At 46.2% G+C, this 24362-nt stretch overlaps 1 protein-coding gene across 1 annotated transcript in view; it reads right to left on the bottom strand.

Moving 5' to 3' along the window:
- METTL4 (methyltransferase 4, N6-adenosine) overlaps positions 1–24362 on the bottom strand; it is a 331121-nt gene that overhangs the window by 194902 nt on the left and 111857 nt on the right. The window contains exon 2 of the mRNA XM_069620861.1: positions 19975–20040. Within this exon, the coding sequence (XP_069476962.1) occupies positions 19975–20040 (66 nt within the window). The remainder of the gene's footprint in view (positions 1–19974; positions 20041–24362) is intronic.

Here is a 24362-nt window from a genome sequence, read left to right as displayed (position 1 = left end):
CCTGGAGAGGGAAAGCAGGGACCGGAAAGGAGCAGAAGAGCCAAGACTTACCCAAAGGCTGGCAATCCTGATGTCCGGTGGCAGGAAGACAGCCATCCGAGTGGTCCAGGGGAAACCCGACATGCAGGGAGAAACCAGCGTGGCAGAGCCTTCGAGAGCAGACCGTGAGAGCCATGGGGAAGCCTGAGAAGCTCAACCGTGTTGCTGAGGACCAGAACCCTTCCAGATCAAGTTGGAAGGTACATGGAGGGGGACCGGGAAGGCATGTGGAGACCCCAGAGGCTGTAGTTGGGAGGAAGCGCAGAACAATCTTCCTTGTCCCAGTGGGACCAAGCAGAGAGATCAAATAAGGACATATTGGGTGACATGTGACATATTGGGTGAGAGAACACCCCAGAGAGACCCGAAGAGAGGCCTGGCAGGATAGTAAACCGGGCCTGATTAAAGGACACTACAAAGATGAGAAAAGGGTCTGGGACCCAAATATTAGGAAGCCGAGAGAGTTGTACATGCGAGATAACACCTGGCAGGATAGTGAACCAGGCTTAAGTAAGAGACATTTCAAAGCTGAGAAAGGGGTCCAGGACCCATATAACGGGAAGAGAAGACCAAGGGGCGAGAAAGGTATCCTTTTGGCAAAAGACAGAACAGGACAAACGAAGAGAGAAAGAAGACCAGGGGAAGAGAAAAAGATAATTTGGCACAACGTATGAGAACCCCAGAGGAAGGAAGATAGATCCTTTGATAGAAATTTAGACAATATTGATACTATTGAAACAGAGCCTAAGAAAGGCTTGGGGAAGGGAGACACCTTTCCAATCTATCTTGTGTTTAGAAATATAAGAAATATAAGCAAATTGCCTGAGAAGGTCTGGGGAAGAGAGACCTCCTCCCCATTTGTGCTGAACAATATAGAAAAGCCTAATAAAAACTAGGGGAAGAAGGCTATTCCCCAGTCACTCACAAACTGCCTAAAAACCAGTTGGAGTTGGGTGTAGGCTACTTTAGAGCTTTTGAGACGGAAATAGGTTTGGGACATAGAACAGTAAACTATTTATTTCTGAATCTGTCCTTAGTTTCATTTGAGGCTGGAAAACCCCTCTTAGTTATAGGGACAGCTAGGGTTCTTCCTTATTTTCTGTTAAATAACAGTTTATGCCAACAATCATGCCACCTTTGTGTCCCACGTCTACTTCTGCACCCTGGCATATGGTGTCAGCAATCAGATCTGGCCTAGCTGATATAAACCGGGGGACCCAGGGATTTTATGAATCTAAAACATTGGTTCAGATTGGCCACTCAACCAACAGGCTGGCTCCACAGGGAACAAGAATCAATAAGAATCTTATATTAGGTGAACATGGTCCCCGGAATCATGAACACGAGAACACCAGAGAATACCTTTACCGCCTGAACATGGTAACATTTTCCAGACCCAGATTGGGAATCACCTTCCATCCTTTGATTTCCCTGGCCATTTTCCCCACTAGGAAAAATGTAGAAGGGAACGGTTATCAGCTTCTCTATCCTTACGACCATTGGGTTCCCGGTAGAGACAAGGCCATACTCTCCCTGGTCCTTCAGATGATTGTCCCTAAATATTCTATCACTTCTGTGATTCCACCTCCACAACATCAACTAAAACAGGGTCTGAGGAGATTATCTCTTTTTCCTTGTGGGGAGGAATTAAGATTAGTTCTTTTAAACTATTCTTCAGAGGCGATCACAATTGACAGAGGCTATTGGTATACAATCTCCTTTGATGATACTGGAAGGTAGGGCAGAGAGACCAAGAGGGTCTAGAGAAAACCCCTGATAAGGAAGGAACCACAGAATGTATCTTTACTAACTCCAAACTGGAAACATATTTAAAATCTGCTTCTGAGTGTACTCAGACTGAACCCAGGTACTTAAATGCAAATGTGAGCGTGCCCAGTTCCCAAACAGCTTGCAAAACCCTGTTCCATGAAATTCTTGCCAGAGGTGCTTGTGTTGAAAGCGGCATTGCTGACTGATTCTGATTCAAAGGTGAAGTGTGGCTTGACACGATTGCACATGTTGAGAGGTCCTTTCCTCTCATCTTTTATTCCCCAGCTGCGTTGAGGAGCAGCGGAGTTTGCAGAATCAGTGGAGACGAGTGTCAATGACCTGGGGCCCAGTAACAATATTCTACAGGCTCGCTGTCCTGCGGTCTGCCCGTAAATTGAGTGGCGCTGCAAGTACAGGGGATACAGGAGTGCTCCACCTGATGTAGATTTAAGGCCTAAGGTGATGCCTGTGTGCTAGTACTAGTACACCTACAAACCCTAGTTCCCTGCATGGAGTTATCTTGTCTCCATCCCCCAGTGCGAGTTTTGGAAAACCTGCGATATTGGCGCTGGGGTGTAGGTGAGTGAGCCTAGTACAACATATTCTGGTACTGGGACTAGTTAATAGTGAGATATCCGTTTTTGGCCTGGCAAAGGGGGTGTTTAAGCATTGTTTAAGCATTGCTTTCTTGAACATTGTCATTTATCTGACAAGCGACATGGCAGTCTGCTCAGTCTGTTTGTTTTCTGCTCAGGGTTTTCATGCTGCTGCAGGTGAAAAACCTACTTTGAGATGTGTGGCAGTGCGGTGAGCCAATGTTCCCTCTAAGCTGTGCCCATGTGCGCTTGCCCAGCTTCCTTCTGGGTGCCGCTCAGACGATTATTAGCACCGCACACAGACAATTCTCATCTATTCAAAAAGATTTAATTAAGCACAAGCCACAGCAATTACCTGAAATGTTCTTTCTCTTAAAATAAGCAACTAGTCTTGATATTCTGCTAATTTGCATTACACTACTATGCACCTAAAATCCCTAACAGCAACATAAAACACAAGAGGTTAAAAACTAATATGAAAAACTGGCTTCATAAACAGAAGAATCTAACCAAGATATGCCTGCACACTATAACCAAACATTTTCCATCCCCACCATGACTCCTAAACCAGACTCTACCACACTTTTACCGTATGACTAACTTCTGCCCCAAAGTACATTAAAATACTACCAGACAACCTTGACTCTTCCTCTCTTGGCTGTACGAAAGGTTAGCGGACGTGTACATACATCCACTTGTTTTATGTTTGTTGTAACATGAGTAACGTTCAGGCGCCAGAATTTCTGTTACTCATTGTGCTTTTTACCAAAAGTGTCACCCACACTATATAATCTAACTACCAGCTCAAATATCGGATAATGACTGGAAGTAAGCAGGCTACTTGGATGTGTAACCAAATCCCATAATTCATCTTCTTTGTACATATGTCACGCAAGTACTTTGAAGCAGCCCACTTGTAAGTTAACGCATTATGAAACTCGAATATTAATTTGCCCTCTAAAGATTTTGAAAAGACAAATGTGATGCTCAGCGTCTCCTACTTTAGCATTACTAACATTACCCTATAAATAGAGAGCAACATTGCAATATCATTTACTTAGCCTACAAGGGATAATGGGTATGGACTATGCCTGGGATTACTGGTCCATAGTATCAGGGCACCGGATATTAAGACAGGAGAATGCTTTTCACACAATCTGCATCGTTTCCAAGTGTTCACCATTCCTTTGGGCATAGACCTTCAAACATTATGTGGTAGCTCGCTTCTATACAAAAACAGTTTCACTGAGCACTTTTGTAGGATTACAAAAGTGCTCAGTGAAAGGGAAGGGTGGGGTATGTTGCAAACAATCTTGTATGCCCTGCAAAAGAATTGTGTACATGGAGAGTCATGACATTCTTAAAATGCACATCATATGTTGAGGCATTTAAATATGCCTGGCTTGCAAAGTATGGTGGGTCTGTAAATATCTGAGTGAGTGTTTACTGCTACAATCCCTCACTTATTACATTGCTCTATCAACTAGTATTTAAGGCAAGCACTTGGGCTGGGGATGGGGATGTGTGGAAGCATCGCTCCTTGCGGATGATGAACAAAGCAGAACATTTCAAAGACCAAGTCAGACGTTTCGGCAGTACACTGAAGGAAATGTGTTGCGTGTTTGCTAAAGGATAGGAAATTCTAGTACCCATCCAGACAACAGCCCCTTCATTTTCTTTCTATGCTCAATTGCTCAGGGATTTTCAATATAACCATGTGTTCTGTGTGTGCAGTCTCCAGCATCTCCCTGCATCTTATTTAACTGATCACAAAGAATTACAGAAGAGGGATCTATAGTTCTAGAAGAAGGCACTCAATCAGTTACATCTCTGATGAATTGATGCAATTAACTTAAAAGGCATGTATATTTGATTTTCTTCAACAGGGCTCCATAATAAACCTCAGTAAGGCTCTTGTTTAATTTTATCCAGGCTGTGGTGCGGAAGGGTGGGCAAAACTACATACTTTATTATATGCCCTGTCATTTCACTCCCTATGTCGGGGGTACAAGCAAGGCTCTAATCAGATTTTGCTCCCTACTTGGAGTCAAATGATTTTTTTGGGAGTAAAAAAGTAAATCGCTTTTCCAATAGGGATATGTTCTGCTTGTTAAAAGAGGTTCTTTCCCCATAAAATTCCTTTTGAGATTGGGCATTAATATTATTAGAGTTCCTTCCTTCCTATGCCACTGTTCTACTGTTCACCAAATCAAAAAAATATCAGTGGAGCTTTGTGGGTTGAAGCAATAATATGTTCATTGTTTCTCGTTTTTGTCAGGCACATTTTCCTTTTTTAGGGATTAAATATGCATGGTGCATATGTTTCTTAGATCTAAGGCTGGTGTTATCACTACCCATAGGAGAACGTAATGTGAATAGTAAGCAGAGGCACAGGAATTTAGGATCATCATATTCTAAGGTGCAGTTATTCTGATGGAATTATCATCCTTACAGAAATTATTAGAAGCATGTTGTCCTGGCCCTTGAATTACTTGGAACTCCTTTCAGCATGTTTTTGACCCATTGCTTTTAATTGCCATTAATCCATCAGCAAATGTATTCTGTGTGAGTTTCTTGACAGCCATATCAGTTATGATAAGAGATATTTGAGGGCCACAAATGCCAGGGACGTTGTTCACAGCAGTAACAAGCTGACAAGCCACCCTATTCAAGGAGTGGAACCCACAAGAGCCAACCTACCTAACGCTCAATGAACAGTGACGAACCAGCCTTGATAAAGACCCCTTGGGTCGAAACACGTGTCGGCTGACCTCGAGATTATCGCATCAAGAATACAATTTCCTTTATTTGAAAAATCTGAATACAGAGAAACTTTTTAAAAGAATAAATATTGTTTGTGCAAGATATCTGGGAACACAACTGAGAGATATTTGTGTTTTGTAATACAAATCAGTGATTTTCCAGTGGCATAAAACATACAGGGCTTCATTAAGACTTGGGACGCTATTCTGGCGTAAATCAACCAGAATACTGGCCAAAAAAATTACTATTACCACCACTTGGTGCAGAGGAATTTCTGCCGGATTACAACTGATGGTAGCGGTGTAATTCCCCATTCATATTGAGTCCATATTGAGTCTATTGTACTAAATGTGGCTTTTTGGCGGAATTACTGCAGCAGAAATTCCGACGATTTCGGCATTGAGTTGGAGGATTTACCTCCAGGATTTTCCTGGAGGCAAATCTTCCACTCCAGGACTGAAATCTTAATTTGGCATAGTGGTAAAGTTGGCAGCAGTGGAGTTACCGCCAACTATACCACTTACTGTCAAACTCGCAATGAGGCCGTCATTTTTCTTTGTGCAGAAGTATGTTTCCAAAGTACTGTGGCAGATATTGAAGTCTTGGACTGTTTGATGAGTTTTCTGTATAATCACATATGACATATTTTATTTTGGCCCATGTGTTTGGAAAAAGTATTGTAAGATTTTTAAAGAATTGCAGTGGCTGGGAAGAGGACATTCCTTTCCAAACTCTCTTCTGCGACGGTAGCTCACAAAGTGGCTTACCTCATTAGTCAGTTGCGCACATGGAAAATAATGTGTGCACAACAGCCAACTGGTTCCGCACATAGAGGAAAATAATTAGAGGGAACATTGGCGGTGACTGCGGGAGTTCGCCTTTGAGCTGCCTGCTTCCATACATACATTTTGTGTGCATGGTGTAGCAGTGCTCTCAATTTGTTTGTTATTTGGAATTTTGTGCCTTTGCTGGACTTTGTGCCTTTGCTGGTGAAAACCCACCCAACAGCAATCAGCTGGCATTGCGGTTATTGCGGGCTCTCCTACTTTGTACCGCCTGCTTCCATACATATAATCTGTGCACACACTGAAGCAGCGTTTTAGAGGTGCAACACGTCCACCACGCACGAAGAGCACGAAGAGTGTCGCTGTCAAGCTGGTAGGTGTAGAGACGATGGAGATACTGGAGGAGGTGGTGATTGGGATGGGAGGAGAAACAAAGCATAACAGTACATTACCTGCACTGAGGGGAAATTATGTCTGTTTAAGAATGAAGGGGGCAAGGATGGAGACAACAGACACTTGTGCTTACTCTCTCAGACATGTTCAGCGAAAGCAATTAAAGCACCATCGAAGGTAAACAAGGATACTGGCTCAGTGAACAATTCAATAAAGATTACTACGTTTTTTCCTATAACTGTACCGGAGAAAACTATCTAGACCCATACCAGTTTGATCTTTCTACCTCATTGGCGTGCTTGGAACTAAGATGACAGAGAGCACTGAAAAGGTTTTAAGGCCTGCACAGGAGACAAGGGAAGGGACTATGAGTATGAGAGAAATACCAGTCTCTATACAGGGAGAAACTGACATTGAGATTGTCACTGCTAATCCAACTTGCCCCGAGACAATTAGTGATCAGTTGGTGCATATGCGTATACATATTGATATTAATGGTGAACAGCGGAAAGTGAAGACTTACAAAGAAGTGGTGATTGATATACATATATCAGAAGTGAATGGAGAACTTGAACATGCCCTCAAAAATCCCCCCCCAGTTACCATACTCGAAATAAATATGTTGGAGCAACAGGTGGATGAGGAGAAGTTGGAGGTGGGGCAGTCCGATGATAACACCTCTATGTGTAGTGGAACTGATAGTGTGTCTTCGATCATACAATATCAGGCGCTGGAGCAATTATTGACAGTTATTATAGGCATGTGTGAAAAGATGGAGAGGAGGATGGATGCCTACTCAATGATGGTAAAGAGTTTCAGTCAGAAGGTGGGTAATGGTAAGAAGCTACATTGTACATTGGACACGGAAATGGGAAAATATCTAACCATGGAAGGAATGTTGGCATATCACTCTGCAATGTCAGAAAGATTTTTGAAGGAGGTTGGGGGAGGTAATATATGTTCTGAAATTACCATGGATGATTTGTTGGTAGAGCAGATAGCTATTTACCAACAAAGTGACACAATACCAGATGTAGAAACAGTACACATAACGGAATATGTGGTCTTGAATAGATCAAAGGATAATAGGATGTCTAAGAAAAAGGGGAAACAGCTGACAAAAAAGGCTTATACATCAAGTAATTATGTATAACAACAACAAGACGAGGAAAAACAAGATTAATATCACTGCATGTAATTCTGGTTCAATGCAGCTAGCTGAGAATGAACATGGAATTTTCTATGTGATAGAAAATGACGCAGTAAGAGGACAGGAGCCTGTCACAGACAATGATAAATCAACACATGGGAAATGTGTAACCACTAGAGAGCGACATAATAAACATTTAGTGGTAGTAGAAGAGTGTCTATTTGAGATTGAAACAACAAATGAAGATAGTGAGGTGAATTGGAGGAACAAAAAGGGAAAGGGGAATGACATCAGAACATAAATGGTTACCCAACAGTTACATGAGGATGAGCGTTAAGATGTAATTCTCCAACTAATAAACACAAGACATAAGGGAAATTACAAACACCTGCAGCAAAATGGTGTGGATAATGGGTCAACTATTAACAACAAAGGGACAAAAACGGAAATTGGTGTGGAAATGCAGACAGAGAATAAGGAATAGTGTGAATGTGGCAGGAAACAAAGAATTGGTCAAAGTGGTCATTTTGACAAATCAATTGTTTGATGGTGTTATGGAGGGGTATAAAGCGCTGCAGTTGCAAAGTGTGTCTACTTATGGTAGCCATCCTATTATAAATCAATTGATTTTGATGTAAATATTTAAAAGCATCATACCATTGAGGGTGATTACAAGTGAGGATATACTAACAGTTGATCAAGTGGAAAGTAGACGTGGACCAATAGCTAATGTGGTGTTTAAAACAAATGATTTAATGGAATTTGTATTGTCGTTTGAAGAAGATTACTTCAGGCGGGGATATGAATGTAAAGTGGTGACGATACCAAAGGTCAAAAGAACTCGGGTAGTGTTTGAAACAAATAGTGAAGATGTGGGGGAAACACTGAGGGGGGTCAAAGGATAAGGAACTGATTAGTAAATTCAATCAAAATATAGCCACCAACTGTGAACCTGGTACAGATCAAGAGGAGGTTGAAATATTGGGTGCACGTACAGGAATTCCACAACACCATAGAAACTGCCGTCTATGTGGTGAAATGGTTGTTGAAACCCTAAAGCACTTGGTGGTCGAGTGCCATAGTCTGATTCAATAAGGAGACTGTATTTGATGCTATATAACAATAAGATGGGAACATTTAAAATAGAGATATTGTAGGAAAGATTTATGGTAGGGAATGAATTTAAACTGATGTTTTATATTGTGAAATATGTTGATTTTATTCTTGAGGTATTAGGAGTGTGGAATTTTAATGTATATCTTGAAGCTTGCACATGTGTTGGGGGAAATCTCATTTTTATTGCAATTGATGTATTTTTATATATGTGTGTAATTTAAAATGTATGGTTGGAATGCATATGAAATCTTTAAAGAATATGGCCCTCATTATGAGTTTGCTATTTACATCGGTCGATATCCCAGTATTACCGGGATATTACGGGTTTCGGCGGAACGGTAAGTTTCCCATTTTCTTGGAGTTCCGAAGGGCTCCATGGAATGGGAATCACTGAAGCACTGGCACCGTTAGTAACAGTGCCGATGCTTCTGTGAAAAATTGGCCGGTATGTGCTTCAGCTACCGACATGTCAGGCCTGCCGTTAGTTCACTGCCCCTACCGGCAGACTCGTAGTTTGCCGGTCCGGAAAGGGGGCCGGTAACTGTTGTTACCAGCACTTTTTTCCAGACTTGGGGCCTCATCACGAGTTGGCCGGTATCCCGGCTGTAATACCGCCGAACTGTAATAGCATGGCACCAACCGGTCCAGCGTTATTACCGCCAGATCACGGGTTCAGCGTTAACAGAAAATCCCCATTTATTTCAGCGCAAATACCACACGCTAATACAGCCAACAGTGATTGCGCCGGAAACAGGGCGCTAAATGGGATTTTCACCTCCAGAAAAAAGCTGGACATAAAACATCCCAACTCGTGGTAGGGCCAGCCCTTAAATGCAGCAATAATATTGTTACCACCGCATTTAAGGGCTACCGCCAAACTCGTGATGAGGCCCCTAAAACTTGTAATGAGGCCCTATATGTATGCAAAAATTTTAAAAAGATGTGGCGCTCGAGAGGCTACTGCCTTCTTGTCGTCACCTCGAGATGATAGTTTAGGAGACTGCAGGGAAGAGGGAGAATCCACTAACAGTAGAGATCATATGGGTGGTTTAGAGGGGACTGTAGAATGTAAAACTTTAGAAGAAGAGTTACAAATGGCTCCACAAGAAATTGAAACAGAACCTCTAGGATTCCAGAGAACGGTAATTGGTGTTGTCCAGGGGAGAACCCCTTTTACAGGTATTCTGAAACTGCCTGGGAAAGTTCCTCACCTAAGACCCAAAGCGATGGAGGAGATCCGAAACGGCCTTGGTTCCCACCTCCATGTCTACCCTGCATTGTGAGACAAATTCGCTGTTGTTCTCTCCCATTAAAAACAACCCAGATGAGGTAAAGGGAGAGAGAAAAAGTAAGAGGTTTTTGTTCCCTGAACAAACGCCTCTACCCAACTCTGAAAACGAAAGGGAAGTCTTAGCCTGGAGACCCATATGTTTTTCGTGTGGTAAAAGGGGACATTTTATGAAGTATTGTCCCCAGGATTCTTCGATTGTTTTAGGGAAACACGGGGAAGAGAATCCAGTCAAGACCCAAAACCAAGAGATGCAAAACCAACTGATTGTCTCCAATCTATATACCCAGGCATCTCCCCTAGAAAAGACCCAACAGAAGAAGGAATAAAGGCAGCTTCTCCGCAAAGCAGAAAAAGCCAAAAGAACAAAAAGGTAAAAAACCAGTACCTTTGTACAGGAGGCAACCAAGAAACCATATATACAGTCCCCGTGGCCATTAAGAATAAAATAATTCTAGCCCAATTAGACACAGGGAGTAAGGGATGTGCCATCCGCACAAAAATTATAGCTTTGTGATACATGAGAACCCTGGGAAAAAGAAAATCCAATGTGTCCATGGACACACAAAGAAATGCCCCCTCCTTAACCTACAATTTACCATCTTTGGGGGAGGAAATACAAACACCAGTGGCAATGATTCCCCAAAAAACAGCCCCACTGATCATAGGTAGAAGTTTACCCCAGTTCTCTAAATGGGTGTACCAAATCGCCCAAACTAACATTAAAGTAGGGTCTACCGATGATCCCCCGATCAATGTAGTAACCTTTAAACAACTTGAGTCAATAAATCAAGAGAAGGTCCCAAGTAAATATTCCCCTTTTGTTACTTGGGAACAAGAGGGACTTTCCAAAGCCCTTCCTATCTGAAGTTGGAATAAAAGTACTAAGGAAAATCCATCTTAATTATATTCCACCAGAGCTAAAGCTGATGGGGGATCTTTTGACTTTAGGGTAAAGGTATGTGATGAATCCTTTGGTATCAGCACTTCTCCCTGGGAGGGGGCCCTTCACATGGGGTCAGGGGTTGAGGCTGCTACCCAATAGTCCCCCTGTGGGTGGTACTCATCGTGAGGATCCAATGGGAGGGGACCCCCTCTGTGGGAGAGGTGAAGACCATCAGGGAAGAACGTGGTATGTTAACCACTATGCCGTCAAACACTACACACCCAACAACATGTATAGGGCCCAAGCACCCCCACCCTCTTTGTCTCCTCTTTCTTCTGCTAGTTAGCTCATACATAGCAGCCCTGTCTATCAGGTAGACAATACTGTGATGAGAAAGAGTAAGAGAAGAGCGAGTATGGATGAATCCAAAGTACTGACATGAGGAAGAGCAGGGCAATGAAGAGCCCTACGCGGAACAAAGATAAACATGCTAGCTATCCCAGAATCAAGAGTCAATCTGTCATTAAAACTAATGAAGGATTCTCCTCCGTGTCAGTCCTGCCCCAGAGGAGCATCGAGCTGGACAGCGAAGCCACGCCAACAAAAGCCGAATGCCTAGAGAGGAATGGCAGGGACCAAGCAGGCAGAGAAGAGACAATACTTAACCAAAGGCTGGTGAACCCGATGTCTGGTGGCAGGAAGAGGGCCATCCAAGTGGTCTAGGTAAGACCCGACGTGTGGGGAGGAACCAGCATGGTGGAGCAGGCGAGAGCGCAGGGTAAGCTGCAGAAGCTTACTGGTGTTGCCGAGGACCGGACACCTTGTGGACCAAGTTGGAAGGTACGCGGAGGGGGACCGAGAAGGCACAGGGAGACCAGAGAGGCTGTGGTTGGGAGGAAGTGTGGAACCATCTTCCTTATCCCAGTGCGACCAAGCAGAGAGATCAAATAAGGACATATTGGGTGAGAGAACACCACAGAGAGACCCAAAGCGAGGCTTGGCAGGATAGTGAACCGGGCCTGATTTAAGGACACTATAAAGATGAAAAAGGGGTCTGGGGCCAGAATATTAAGACGCTGAGAGAGTCGTACATGCAAAATGACACCTGGCAGGATTGTGAACCAGGCTTAAGTAAGGGACATTATAAAGCTGAGAAAGGGGTCTGGGAATAGAATGAGAAAAAAAGACCAAGGGGTGAGACAAGTATCCTTTGGCAAAAAACGGAAGAGGAACAAATGAGAGAGAATCTGAGGCCCCCACAAGCGAGCACGCCTGCCCCGGGCGCCCAGGCAGCACCCGGGCTGCGGCGCGGTACCCCTCGAGGAATTGGAGTGCGCCCCCCCCCAACAACGGGCAACACGGAGGTGGTTTCCGGACCGCGCACGCTGGAGTGGGAGCCCCCGCTCTGCAGCCCAGAAGTAACATGCGCGGCAGGGGGGAGGGACCTGCAGTTGCCGTCCCAATAGCACTGCACTGTGCTTGTGGAGTCGGGGTGCGGCTCGCCCCCCCGAACAACGGGCAACAGCGCACCCACTGAAGATGGGCCCCCGCTCTGCAGCATAAAAGTAACGTGCGCGGCAGAGGGGAGGGACCTGCGGTTGCCGTCCCGATGGCACTGCACTGTGCCTGTAGGGTCGGGGTGCGGTTGGCCCCCCCTGAACAACATGCAACAGCGCACCCGCTGAAGAGGGCCCCCGCTATGCAGCAGAAAAGTAACGAGCACGGCAAGGGCGAGGGGCCTGCAGTTGCCGTCCCTGTGGCACTGCATTGAACTTGTGGAATTGGCCCCAGGCAGACCAAGACGACCCGCCACAGGCACAGTGCCAATAGTGACGAATAGGCAGGCAAAGTGCCATCGCCCCAGATAACATATGCACAGGAGCGCTAGGGAACTGCAGAGCACGGTGCATCACACCAAAAGTAAGCCGAAGGACTGCACATGTCGGACAGCACTGTCCAGTATGAGGCCGGCATAGAAGGGTCTCCAGTCAGGACACAGCTGGCGCTCTTCACAAATGGAGGACTAGGCTGGGGCGCAAAGGCCACCATGATACTGGGGGCGACATCAGTACCATCGCCACGCGCAAGGAAGTCATAAGACTCAGCGCCCCAGAACATTCAAGGCTGAACATCCACACTGGCAAGCAAGACAACCGCCCCACGGACACAAGTGCACAAAAGAAAAGGACTTCCGATGGGCGAAGATTGAGAATAGGCCACGAGGAGCGGCAGCAAGGAGCCGGTTCTGGGGATCGGCTTGACACCCCGGCACCTCACACCCAGAGTGACGCCCCACGCCGACGCAGAGAATAGCCCCCTGACAGCCCCCAGCGCAAGACAGTAAAGTGGTGGTAACACAAAGAACATTGGCCTTGACATCCCAGCCTGGTAATGGAAAGACACACAAAGATGGTGACTAAGCAGCCCAAAACAAAGGGGAATCAACCCACAATGGAGGACTACACCAAAACTCCACAAACAACGGAAGGCGCCAGGAACAAGGAGAGAAACACCCAGGGAGACGCATCACCAACACGGGGAGACCGTTACTGGAGGATATCGCAGATCTGAAAGTGTCATGGGAAACAAAACTGGAGGCGGCAATGACCACTCTAAAGGAGTCACTAGAGGCCAAAATTGACGCGGTGAAGGTGGACGTCAACCTACTGAGGCAAGACGTGAGGTCAATAGCGGAACACACAGGCGCCCTGGAAAAGGAAGCAAAAGTAAACACGGGGGCCTGCGTGTCGCACACCGAGGAGATGCATGCACTGCGGCAACGAGTGGGCAACTTGGAAGACAGAGCTGAAGAGGCCGAAGGACGGCACGGAGGAACAACATACGTATTGTGGGCCTCACGGAGGGACAGGAGGGATCAAACCCCACCGAATACATTGAGTCAATGCTATTGCAAGAAATAGAAGGAGGGGTGCTTTCTCAAGGCTTTGCAGTGGAGAGGGCACACAGAGCCCTGACAAGAAGACCCCTCCCCCAGGAGCCCCTCCAAGACCAATAATAGCCAAGATACTGAACTACCGCGACAGAGAGAGGATCCTGGAATACTTTTGCAAAGGCGGCACAATACAAAGATCCTCGGTGACCATCACTGCCTACCCAGATTACACACTCCAGGTACAAAGACGGATGAACTTCAGGATAGTGAAGAAAAGGCTCCGGGAAGCAGGCTTCAAATACATGCTGATATACCCAGCAAAGCTGAAAGTGTTCCATAGGAACCAATCAATATTTTTTGAGACCCCTGAGGATGCGATGGAGTGGCTGGACCCACTAAACTGCCCGGCGGAGAAAGACGCCCCGAAGGAAGGCGGGACGGAGAAACGAGACGACTGCCCGAGAATCTGAGGTGTCGTATAACTGGTGACATTGGACCTGTGATACTAGAAGAAGGCGGGTAGCACTTGCGATAGCAACGGTTTGGGAGGTACAGAAGACCTGAACTCACACCCCAGTACATAGATTAGTTGGGATACCAGTACAGCGGTAACCCCCTGCTGGGCACCTGGTACCGGACTAGCCAGGATGGGGCCAAATGCGGGATCGCCTGAGATCCAGGGATGGAGCTGGGCAACTATTGGGTCAGGGTAGGGAGGAGGGAGGGAAGGGAGTTAGGGTGTGTGTTGTGGGGGTTGAAAGGGAACGAGCCTACACCCACGTGCTACTGCGCGTGTCAGGGAGGAAGATGGAAGAAGGGGGAGAAACAGAATACGGCTGAAAATGGGGGACCTCAAGATAGTAACCTGGAAACGTCAGGTGGCTCAACAGTTATCTAAAAAGAAACAAAGTCATTTTGTACCTCAAGAGACAGAAGATAGACATTGCCCTACTGCAGGAAACCCATCTAACAAAGGACAAACAGAAAACGATACGGGGGAAATGGAAGGGAACCACCATTGGTGCAACATATTCGGCATACGCCAGGGGTGACGACCTGGATAACACCTCACGTACCCTTCCAACTAATACAGTCCACAGTGGACACAGATGGGAGGCTGATAGCGATAAGGGGTCTGATTGAAAGCAAGGAGGTGAGCATCATCAACTCATACGCACCCAACCAGAACTCTGTAGCATACTTCTAGACCCTATATGGGAAAATTAGCCCGTACCTAGGAGGGGTGGTGATATGGGCGGGAGATTTTAACTGTACGCTGAACCCAGAGGTGGATAGATCGGACGAGAAACAGAGCAAGTCCACCCCTGCTGCTAGAACTTTGAAGATCTTGCTCAGGGAATTACAACTAGAAGACATATGGAGGATACACCATCCGCAGGATAGACAGTACTCGCACTATGCAGCCCCAGAAAACCTACACACTTGGCTGGATTATGTGTTCGTCTCCTCAGACGTGACGGGGGAAATAGTGCAGGCAGAATACAAAGCGAGGGTCCTTTCGGACCACTCGCCATTGATGATAAAATGGCAATATCTGCCCCCTAGACCTAGGATCCCCACTTGGCGGCTCCGAGCAGAGGCACTGAAAGATACAATGTTTAGGGAGGACCTAAAGTAAGACATCATGGAATACTTTGAATAAAACACTGGTAGCGTACGATCAGCGGGCACCCTGTGGGATGCTTTTAAGGTGGTGGTGAGGGGCTCCGCCATAGCAAAGTCTAAGGGACTCCAAGGGGATATAATTCGGGACCTACGAAAGGCTGAGGAAGAACTTGAAATGCCCATGAAAAAGGAGGAAGGCCCCCTAGGGGATGTGAACACCATAAGTAAACTACAGCAAGAATGTGAGGGACTCTGGGTGAGACTTTGTAACCACAATTACAAGAAATACATAAAGAAACAGCATGCAGGGGGAGATAAACCGGGAAGGCTGTTGGCATGGCTGTACAAGAAGGAAACACCCAGAGCAGCTATCAGAGTAATAAAAGGGGAGAACGGCCAGACGCTAGAAACCCAAGAGGGGGTGAACGAAGGGTTCTACAGATTCTACCAACAACTATACCAAGACAGGATAAAAGGGGAGGAGAGCAAGATCACGGAAATACTGCAGGATATAGGCCTTCCCAAAATTAGCACGGAAGAAAGAGAGAGCTTGGTTTCCCCGATAACGCTAGAGGAGCTAGAAGCAGTGGTTAAGCAGCTGCCCACTAGTAAAGCCCCAGGGACGGATGGACTGCCTAGTGAATTTTATAAAATGTATAGCGCAGAGGTACTTCCCCTGATGCTAGACATGCTGAACGAGGCGCTGGAAGTGGGGAGACTGCCGGAATCCCTTAGAGAGGCGATTATCATCCCACTCCTTAAACCGGACAAACCTAGCGAAGAATGGGGGTCGTATCACCGCTTTCCATGTTGAATCAAGATAGCAAGATTCTTACGGCTGTACTGGCGACTAGATTGCAACAAGTCATAGGCAAGCTCATACACCCAGATCAAACCGGCTACGTGCCACATAGAGGCATAGCTGATAACCTGAGGAGGCTCCACCACGTCACAGAACAGGCGGAAGGGGACACCCAGGAAATGGCAATAGCCTTGCTGGACGCAGTGAAGGCCTTCGACTAGGTGAGATGGCCCTGGCTGCTCGCAGCCTTGAAAGAATACGGCATAGGGCCAGTGTACCTACGATGGGTGAAACTGCTGTACAGCTCCCCACTCGCCAGAGTCAAGACTGGGGCGAACATCTCAGTCAGGTGGCAGCTCAATAGGGGCACCATACAGGGCTGCCCTTGGTCCCCGATGCTGTACATCCTCGCACTAGAACCATTGGCAATATACCCTAGACAGCAATATGAACCCGTAGGAATCTACACAAGGGGGGCGACCGCATCTCATTTCGTTATACACAGATGATATCTTACTATATTTAAGCTACCCAGAGGAAAATTTGCAATATGTCCTGGAAGTGATGGAAAGGTTTGCGTCGCTCTCTGGGATAGTGGTAAACCCCCTGAAATCCATTAGGCAGATACATAGGGACCCCGAGTGAAGACTTACCAGTTTTACAGATACCTTGGGAGACCAGCTCCTTTAGATACCTGGGGTTGAATATATACCACTGGGTGGAGGATGAGCATAAACATAACACGGTAAGGGCAGTAGAAAACCTGGAGAAGAGCATGAGATTCTGGGCAAGGCTACCCCTGGTTATGATTGGGAGGGTAGCACTGTTGAAAATGGTGGCACTCCCCAGGCTATTACACTTTTTTGTTAATTTCCCCTACATGATACCTAAGGGATTCTTTGGCAGATTACAAAGCTTATGTAGGGGTTTCATATGGCACAACACCAGAAACAGGATAGCCCTATGGAAGTTGCAAAATCCATACGACAAGGGCGGGATTAAACTACCCAACTGTGAGATGTACTACCTGGCCAACCAATTGCAGCACGTGGTCAGATGGCTAAAGGAAGACCCCACGGCTGAGTCCCACTTGCTTCGGTCCAAATGTGCCCCGTTCTTCCTGAAAGAAATGATTTGGGTGCCCAACATAGAAATGAAGGGGAGAGCGCAGCTGCTGGGCCTGGGGTGGAGCATGTGGCACAGGGCCTGCCGGGCACTGGAAAACCCGTCTCCGGGCTCCCCCCAGGTGCCGTTAGTGGCGCTGAAGGGAGTAGATGAACAATTGCACAAGTCGATCAGGAAGCACTGGGAAACCGTGGGCATAGCCACAGTGGGAGACCTATGGCAAGTGGGTAATGCCATAGAATTTGCCAAACTAACTGAGCGAACAGGGGTTCACCCTGATCAATACATTACTTATTCCAGAGTGGTTTGGCTGGTGCGAGATATGTGGCCCACGCTGGAGCTGGGAGATCAACATGAGGAGTCTGTTGAAATAATATATGATATATCGGAAGGAGGACATGAGGTCTCCCGAATCTACGAACTCCTGATGTCAAAAGTGGGGAAAGAGGTGACACAGTTGAGGAGGGACTGGGAGGAGGAAGTGGAGAACCCTATGCAGGACGTGATGTGGGAGCAAGCCCAATCATATAAAGAAAAAGTGTCCAGAAACGCGAGGCTGCAGCAGATACAATTATATGTAACCCACAGAGCATACATGACCCCCAAAGAGTTGCAAGATTCCAAAACTCAGGAACAGAAGCCTGCCCTAAATGCGGGGAGGTAAACGCTGGGATGGTGCACATGTTCTGGGCATGCCCGGAGATTGGGAAATTCTGGGGCGAAATCATCCTAAGATTAGCCGAGAAAGGAATCCGGCTGGACATGGAATCAGTGTGGGCATGTATGATGGGGGGCTTTACGAGACCTCGCAACCAGAGGCATGTTAGCAAACTTAAGGACCTGGCCTACATGCTGGCCAAGCGTAGAATCGCCATGGGATGGAAGGCGAGCCATAGACCCAGACTAGAAGTGTGGTGGCGGGACCTATTGAAATGGGAAGAGGCGGAAACAGCCGTATGGCATGAAGCAACCAATAGAGGGCGGGGGGAGTGGAAACTCTAATGGCATGGAGACTTCTTATAGCTACGCTGCAAGGGTCAACCCTAGATGGGCCGGATGAACAGAACTCCTCTAGGGATACAGAAGACAACAAATCTCTGGAAGACACCACGGAAGCGGAAATGGGAAAGTAGGCTTGAGTTGTGGGGAAGTGGGGAGGGAGGACAAGACGAACAAAGTGAATATGTTATAAAAATGAAGGCGAGTTGTTATTTGGTTTCTTGTTTTTTGTGTTGTTATATAAAAATAATAAAAACATTTTTTTTTTAAAAATCCGTTGCCACAATTTATGAGAAACTCTGAGGAAGGAAGATATATCCTTTGGTAGAAATTCAGACAATATTGATAATATTGAAAGAGAGCCTAAGAAAGGCTTGGGGAAGGAGGACACCTTCCCAATATTGTTTTTGGAACTATAAGCAAATCGCCTGAGAAGGTCTAGGGACGAGAGACCTCATCCCTATCTGTGTGGAACAATACAGAAAAGCCTAACTAAAATCAGGGGGGAAAGGATATTCTCCCGTCACTCAGAAACTGCCTAAAAATAATCCCGAAGGAGGGAGCCACCCTTTTGGAGTCAGGGTGTAGCCTAATTTAGAGTTTTTTGAAGTGTAAGCGATGCAGATAGGTATGGGACATAGGAGAGTGGACTATTTGTTTTTGACTGACATTCTGGCGCCATCCTTAGTTTCGTTTGAGGCAGGGAACCCCCTCTTGGTTATAGTGAGAGCTAGGGCTCTTCCTTATTTTCTGTCAAATAAAAGATTATGCCAACAAGCATGCCACCTTTGTGTCCTGCGTCTACTTCTGCGCCCTTACAGTTGCTAATTGTCTCTTTCTGGCAATCCAAGCAGGTTGCAGGTCTACTCGTATGGCTCTCTGGAATCTGGGAAATGCTAATCTGTGTGAAGCTAATTTATGCTATACAAGAATCTCTTTTGGTATTGTTTGTTATTTGGGGGAAAATCCTGGAATGCAGACCCACAATAAAGATTTTACGTTCCCTCTTAGACTGGGTGACCTGGGACATCTCTACATTTGAACTTTGTGACTCCCTCTTCTTCATGTTTTTGTGTGTTCTTTGTTCATGCTGCATGAGATTATGTTTAAGGGTGGGGAGTGTCTTTTAGTTATACTTTACAACAATGAGCTTTTCCAATTCATTGCACTTGGTTTCTGTTTGATGTAAGCTTTTCATACTAAATAAAAAAGATTTTAAATCAGAAGTATGTAAAACGATAAGTTTCTGCTGAAGTGTTTTGTTGATCCCCCACAAACAATTGATATTCTGCAATAAAAGCTTGTGTTTTGGCCAAAAAAGAAACAATTGTATGTTGTACAGGGTGGGTGTTTGCAAGCTTTATTTTGGGCACTTGTAATCATCTAACTTGGAGCAGCTCAGAAATAGTTTGCAAAGAAGATAGGAGTATACTAATGTGGCGTGAGCAGACTTAAAATATAGGATATTTCACAATATATTTTACAAAAAGCCGAACATCAAGTGTATAAGACACTGCATAGCATTTTCGCTCTAATCTGCTTGTCCCCTTAAATCCATGACACATTTATTTGTCATTCTTTGTGCAATGTCGTAGTAACATACCAATACTTCTTCTCTAGAGCATATCTATACCATTTAAATATCTTAAATATATCAGTGAAAGAAAAGCACTTTAATACACTCAAATATCACTTTGAACTAAGAATGTACAATTGTTAAGTTTTTAGCACATTAATACCTACTTTTAAGTGGTACTCGAGTGCATCCAGTTCACCCTGGTTCAGAGGACAGTGCCTTCTTTTGCGTTTCTGTGTAATGAAATAAATACGTATCAAGGTTTCATGAAGTTGAACCACTGCCCCAAGCTACAAAACCAATAATCACCAAACAACACAATCATTCAACCCTAAAAAGGTATGTGCCTGACATGTTCTCTTATTTAATTAAAAAAAAACAGAACGAGGACGTCCGCAGATTTTTCTTCAGCTGCTTTGCTGTAGATAACAGGGAAGGAACTGCAAAACTCATCAAGGCAGACCTCGAACTGGAAGCAATTTCGTATCGTGGGCATGATGGTCGGACAGAAAGCCTTAAAGCACCTAACATTCTTGTGCTTGGTAGAAAACCAAACAACAAGCTTTGGCCAAAACATCAATAAAAAAAAGCAGCACAGGCAAATACAGCTTGGAAATAAACCAGATTGGGAGTAATGAAAAACAAGCATTAACAAGTAAATATTTTTGCCTGAAGCATTTGTCAGTAGTTAGCACAATAGACCCATGTACTCTCACCATTTCCCATCAGTTGTCTGACAGCATATGCCCAAAGAGTATCACATATCAGGTACTGCCATGAAATGCTCTGGTACAAACATCACATCGATGGTCTTGGCAAGGGAACATTAATCGAAAATCACATTTCAAAAGACAGTTGAAAACATCCGTGAAAAACACAAATGTTCGGAGTGGAATTAAAAAAACAAAATGTTTTCTAATTTTTCAAATGGGGGATGTCTGACTGTGTAGATAGCAATGATCAAGGAAATCCAGCTGGTCCCTGACAAGCTTGGAAAGATAACCAGGAAAAGGAGTGGTCATGTCTTTTGTTTGTGTTAATCAATTCATTTCCGATACAGATGGCCATTACAGAGCCCAATATCAGAAAATGAGGTATCAGAGCGTCTGAATGGGCCACAAATATGTTTCCTTAATGTGTGTGTGGCGAATGTGGCTGGCGTTTCCCTTTTACCTGGCATGGTTTCTAGTTGTGCTGTATTGTTCCTGGATGATATGTGGATTTTATGTGGTGACCTTATTGTACTACCAGCACCAAATTAGACAGATCCAGATTAGAAAAATTCCCTTGGAGGTTGCTGTAGACGCTTTTAAAAAGGTAGTGAAACAACTAAGATTAGTGGATGTGTGGCATCTATAGCGCCCCACTGACAAGACATACTCATTTTTCTAACCCCTATATAAAAACATACATACTAGGTTAGATTACATTTTAAGTAAGGAGATTCACATTCATAGGTTTGACATCTTAAAAGAAAATGTGTTATATATAGTCTTGTACACTGTCACTGGCCTGGAGTGATTGCCATAGAATGTGATGTATGATGCAGCCAGGAGAATGTTGAGTGCATCAGTGTATGAATGTTCTGAGTGAGTCAGTTGGGGGCCTGAGCTGGAGTGAGTGGATGGCCTGTGGGTCTTCTCCTTCATGTGTACTGTACTACCTATCCCTGTCCTTGTCCTGTCATCCAGACTACTGTAAATACCTGAGAGTAACTGGAACTGTACATATTGTACCAATAAAGCATACCTGGAACAACATCAGTCTCCACAGCTGGTCTGTGTGTCCCTTGTGACTAATAAGAGACTTTATTACAAAATGCTAGGTTAATTTCTGAAAGTTCCCCCTGGGCGGTAAATTACATCTGGACAAGAGCTGTCCTCCTATACCTTTATGGAGACTGCTCTCAGGGAACTTAGTAATACGGCCTATAGGGGGACTGGGGAAAATGCATTCATTTTCTGAGGAAACGGAAGGGTCAAGTGTTAAGGAAATGGGCCGAAACAAGGAGGGGGGCTACAGCAAAGGTTGCAAGAGCTGCCAAAGTCTCATATCTGTTCAGTCCAAATTGGTATATACGTCTTTCAATTTACAAATATGGTTTTGTTAGGGTGAGTATTGTGACCAATAAAAAGATCAGAGGCCAACTTCCATTGCTCTCAAAAAGGGTTTCTTACTAATCCCTATCACAGACATGGTTAGATTTAAAATTGTGGACATTCTTGTGTTCCCAAAATGCCCTTTGCTTTTATGCAAATTGCCAGGCTTGGGTTCCATGAAGAAATTTTAAGTTGCATGACCTGGCCTGGGGCTACATACCTCAGTCCCGCCCCCCTTACCCCGATCCGTTCCCCCCTCAAGTAGGAGAGGACTACCAGAGTAATTATTTTCTATTTCCAGCACTGGGGTCAGTGAATAGTTATGCCTCTCTTTGGGAGTCTTTTAAAGTGATGCTAGTGGCTGCAGCTTCTCCGTGAACAATGAGGTCAGAAAGACTTCAAAGGACACACGCATTAGATGTGAGGATGCCATCATGATTCCGGGTTCATGTACAGATCAGTCCTGGTTACAGGTTCTGATGATAACTAGGACCAGGTTGGATCTCATGGAGGCCTTAGAGCAGGGGTCTGCAACCTGCAGCTCTCCAGATGTTTTGACTACGACTCCCATGATTCCTCATCATGGACTATTCTGGCAGGAATGATGGGAGTTGTAGCTCAAAACATCTGGAGAGCCATAAATTGCAGATCCCAAACTTTGAGGCTCTATAGAAGCATGACTCGTGTTCTTATAAAACAAAATGCCATCACTAGAGAGCAAATCTGGGCGGATGTTGGCTTGGTTGAACATGGAGATGAGTAATAGGCATCCAGTATTTTCTATGCATGGACCAGATGGGACCCTAGAGTACACACAAGTACTGATTACTGGCACACGTGTAGATTGTTAGATAGATCCTTTTTCATAACGTCCTTTGGTTGAAGAACAGATATTGGTAGTTACATACAATGACAATACGATTAAGATGACACTTACTGAGAGGGATGGATTAGAGGGATGGGTTATGGTTCAGGAGACTAGAGTTGCCATACAAGCTATGGGGCTGTTAGGCAGAAACCTGTGCAGTTCCCTCTCGGACCACTGCAAAAGATTTAAGACCACAGGTGTTTGGCAGTAAACCCACTTGGTAGCAGTCTGTACCACACAGATTCACTTGGTAGCTGTGGCTGAGCAGTCAGACTTCCCTCAAGAAGAGTTAGGCAGTATACAGAGTATTCACAATAGGTCAAAAGGAACACCGTAGAACAAGCAAACACTGACCAGAGTTTGGTGTAAAAGAGATATAATTATTTATTTAAAACCACATCTAAGGAGACCACCAGGGGGCGCGGCATGCAGGATGTGTGAGCATCGCGCTCCTGAAAGCACCGCAGGGCCTAGTGGACTTTCCTAGTCCCCAGCCTGGAGTACGAGACTGGGCCAGAGAAGGCCTGTCCCCTGATCAGAGGGCCCTACCCTGAGAGTACCGGGGGACCCGCCGCTGAGACCGGCCGCGGTGTGGGCCGGGGCCCTGGCTATAGGGGTGTCCTGAGAAAGTGCACACGAGCGACACCGGACACCGCAGCCCCACGAAGAGGCCCCACCCCCCCTGTCCTAGAAGCATATTTCGCGGAGGTGTGCTGGGGGACGCACCGCGGGGGACCTGCAGTGGGGCGTGTACGGACGCGGCCCCCACGTACACAGTGAACCCTACGAGAGCCAAGGACCAAGGAGGACACGGCCCGGGCTTCCCGCCCGCTATCAGCGCAGCGCAACGAGTGCAGCACAGAGGGGCGCCCCCCAATACACCGGGGCCTTGAACTTGTTCCTGGCCCACACCCACCGCACAGAGACCCCCGCGACCAGCATCGGCCCCGTGGACGCCCCGGAAGCGCCTTGGCCTACTCAGCGGAGCCCAGCACAGTGACGGGGAGCCGTTGGAGGTGAGGAGAACGTGGGGGGGCAGGGACAATCGAGTGGACGAGCCACCTGGGGGCAGCCCCCCCCAGGGCCTTCTCCTTGGTTGCATGCAGCACGGGGCCGCCCGAATTCGACGGATTCTACTAGGCCCATTATCGCCGAGACTCTTCTCAGACCAACAGGCCCCTCCTAGGGCACAGCGCTACTCACAGATCCACGTGCCCTCACCGTCCGAGTATCCAGTGGCCCAGCCACTGTGGGGACCCTGGACCGTCGACCCCGGCCCTCATAAGGGGTATAGCGGCACCGCCCTGAGGTGCGCCAGAAGGCTCGGACCCTGGAGCGACCCCCAGTACCCAGGGCGATCTCATCCCTCCAGCGCTTCCGCCGACCCCTCGTGGCCACGGGTGCGGCCCCCAGGGAGGCCATAACCACCATGCCAGCGGGTGGCGATCCCCCTCCCGCAGTACTCACCAAAGAGGATCTCAAGGACATTCTCCAAGAGATTAAGGCGATTCGCACGGACATTCAGGCCTCCATAATGGATCTCAAGGGGAGGGTGGAGACCCTGGAGGATAAAATGGAAGGCATGGAA

This window comes from Ambystoma mexicanum, chromosome 5q (assembly GCF_040938575.1).
Source record: "Ambystoma mexicanum isolate Mex_15411 chromosome 5q, UKY_AmexF1_1, whole genome shotgun sequence".
Lineage (NCBI taxonomy): Eukaryota > Metazoa > Chordata > Amphibia > Caudata > Ambystomatidae > Ambystoma > Ambystoma mexicanum.
Note: the sequence above shows the minus strand (reverse complement) of the source record. Positions and strands in the feature narration are given on the sequence as shown.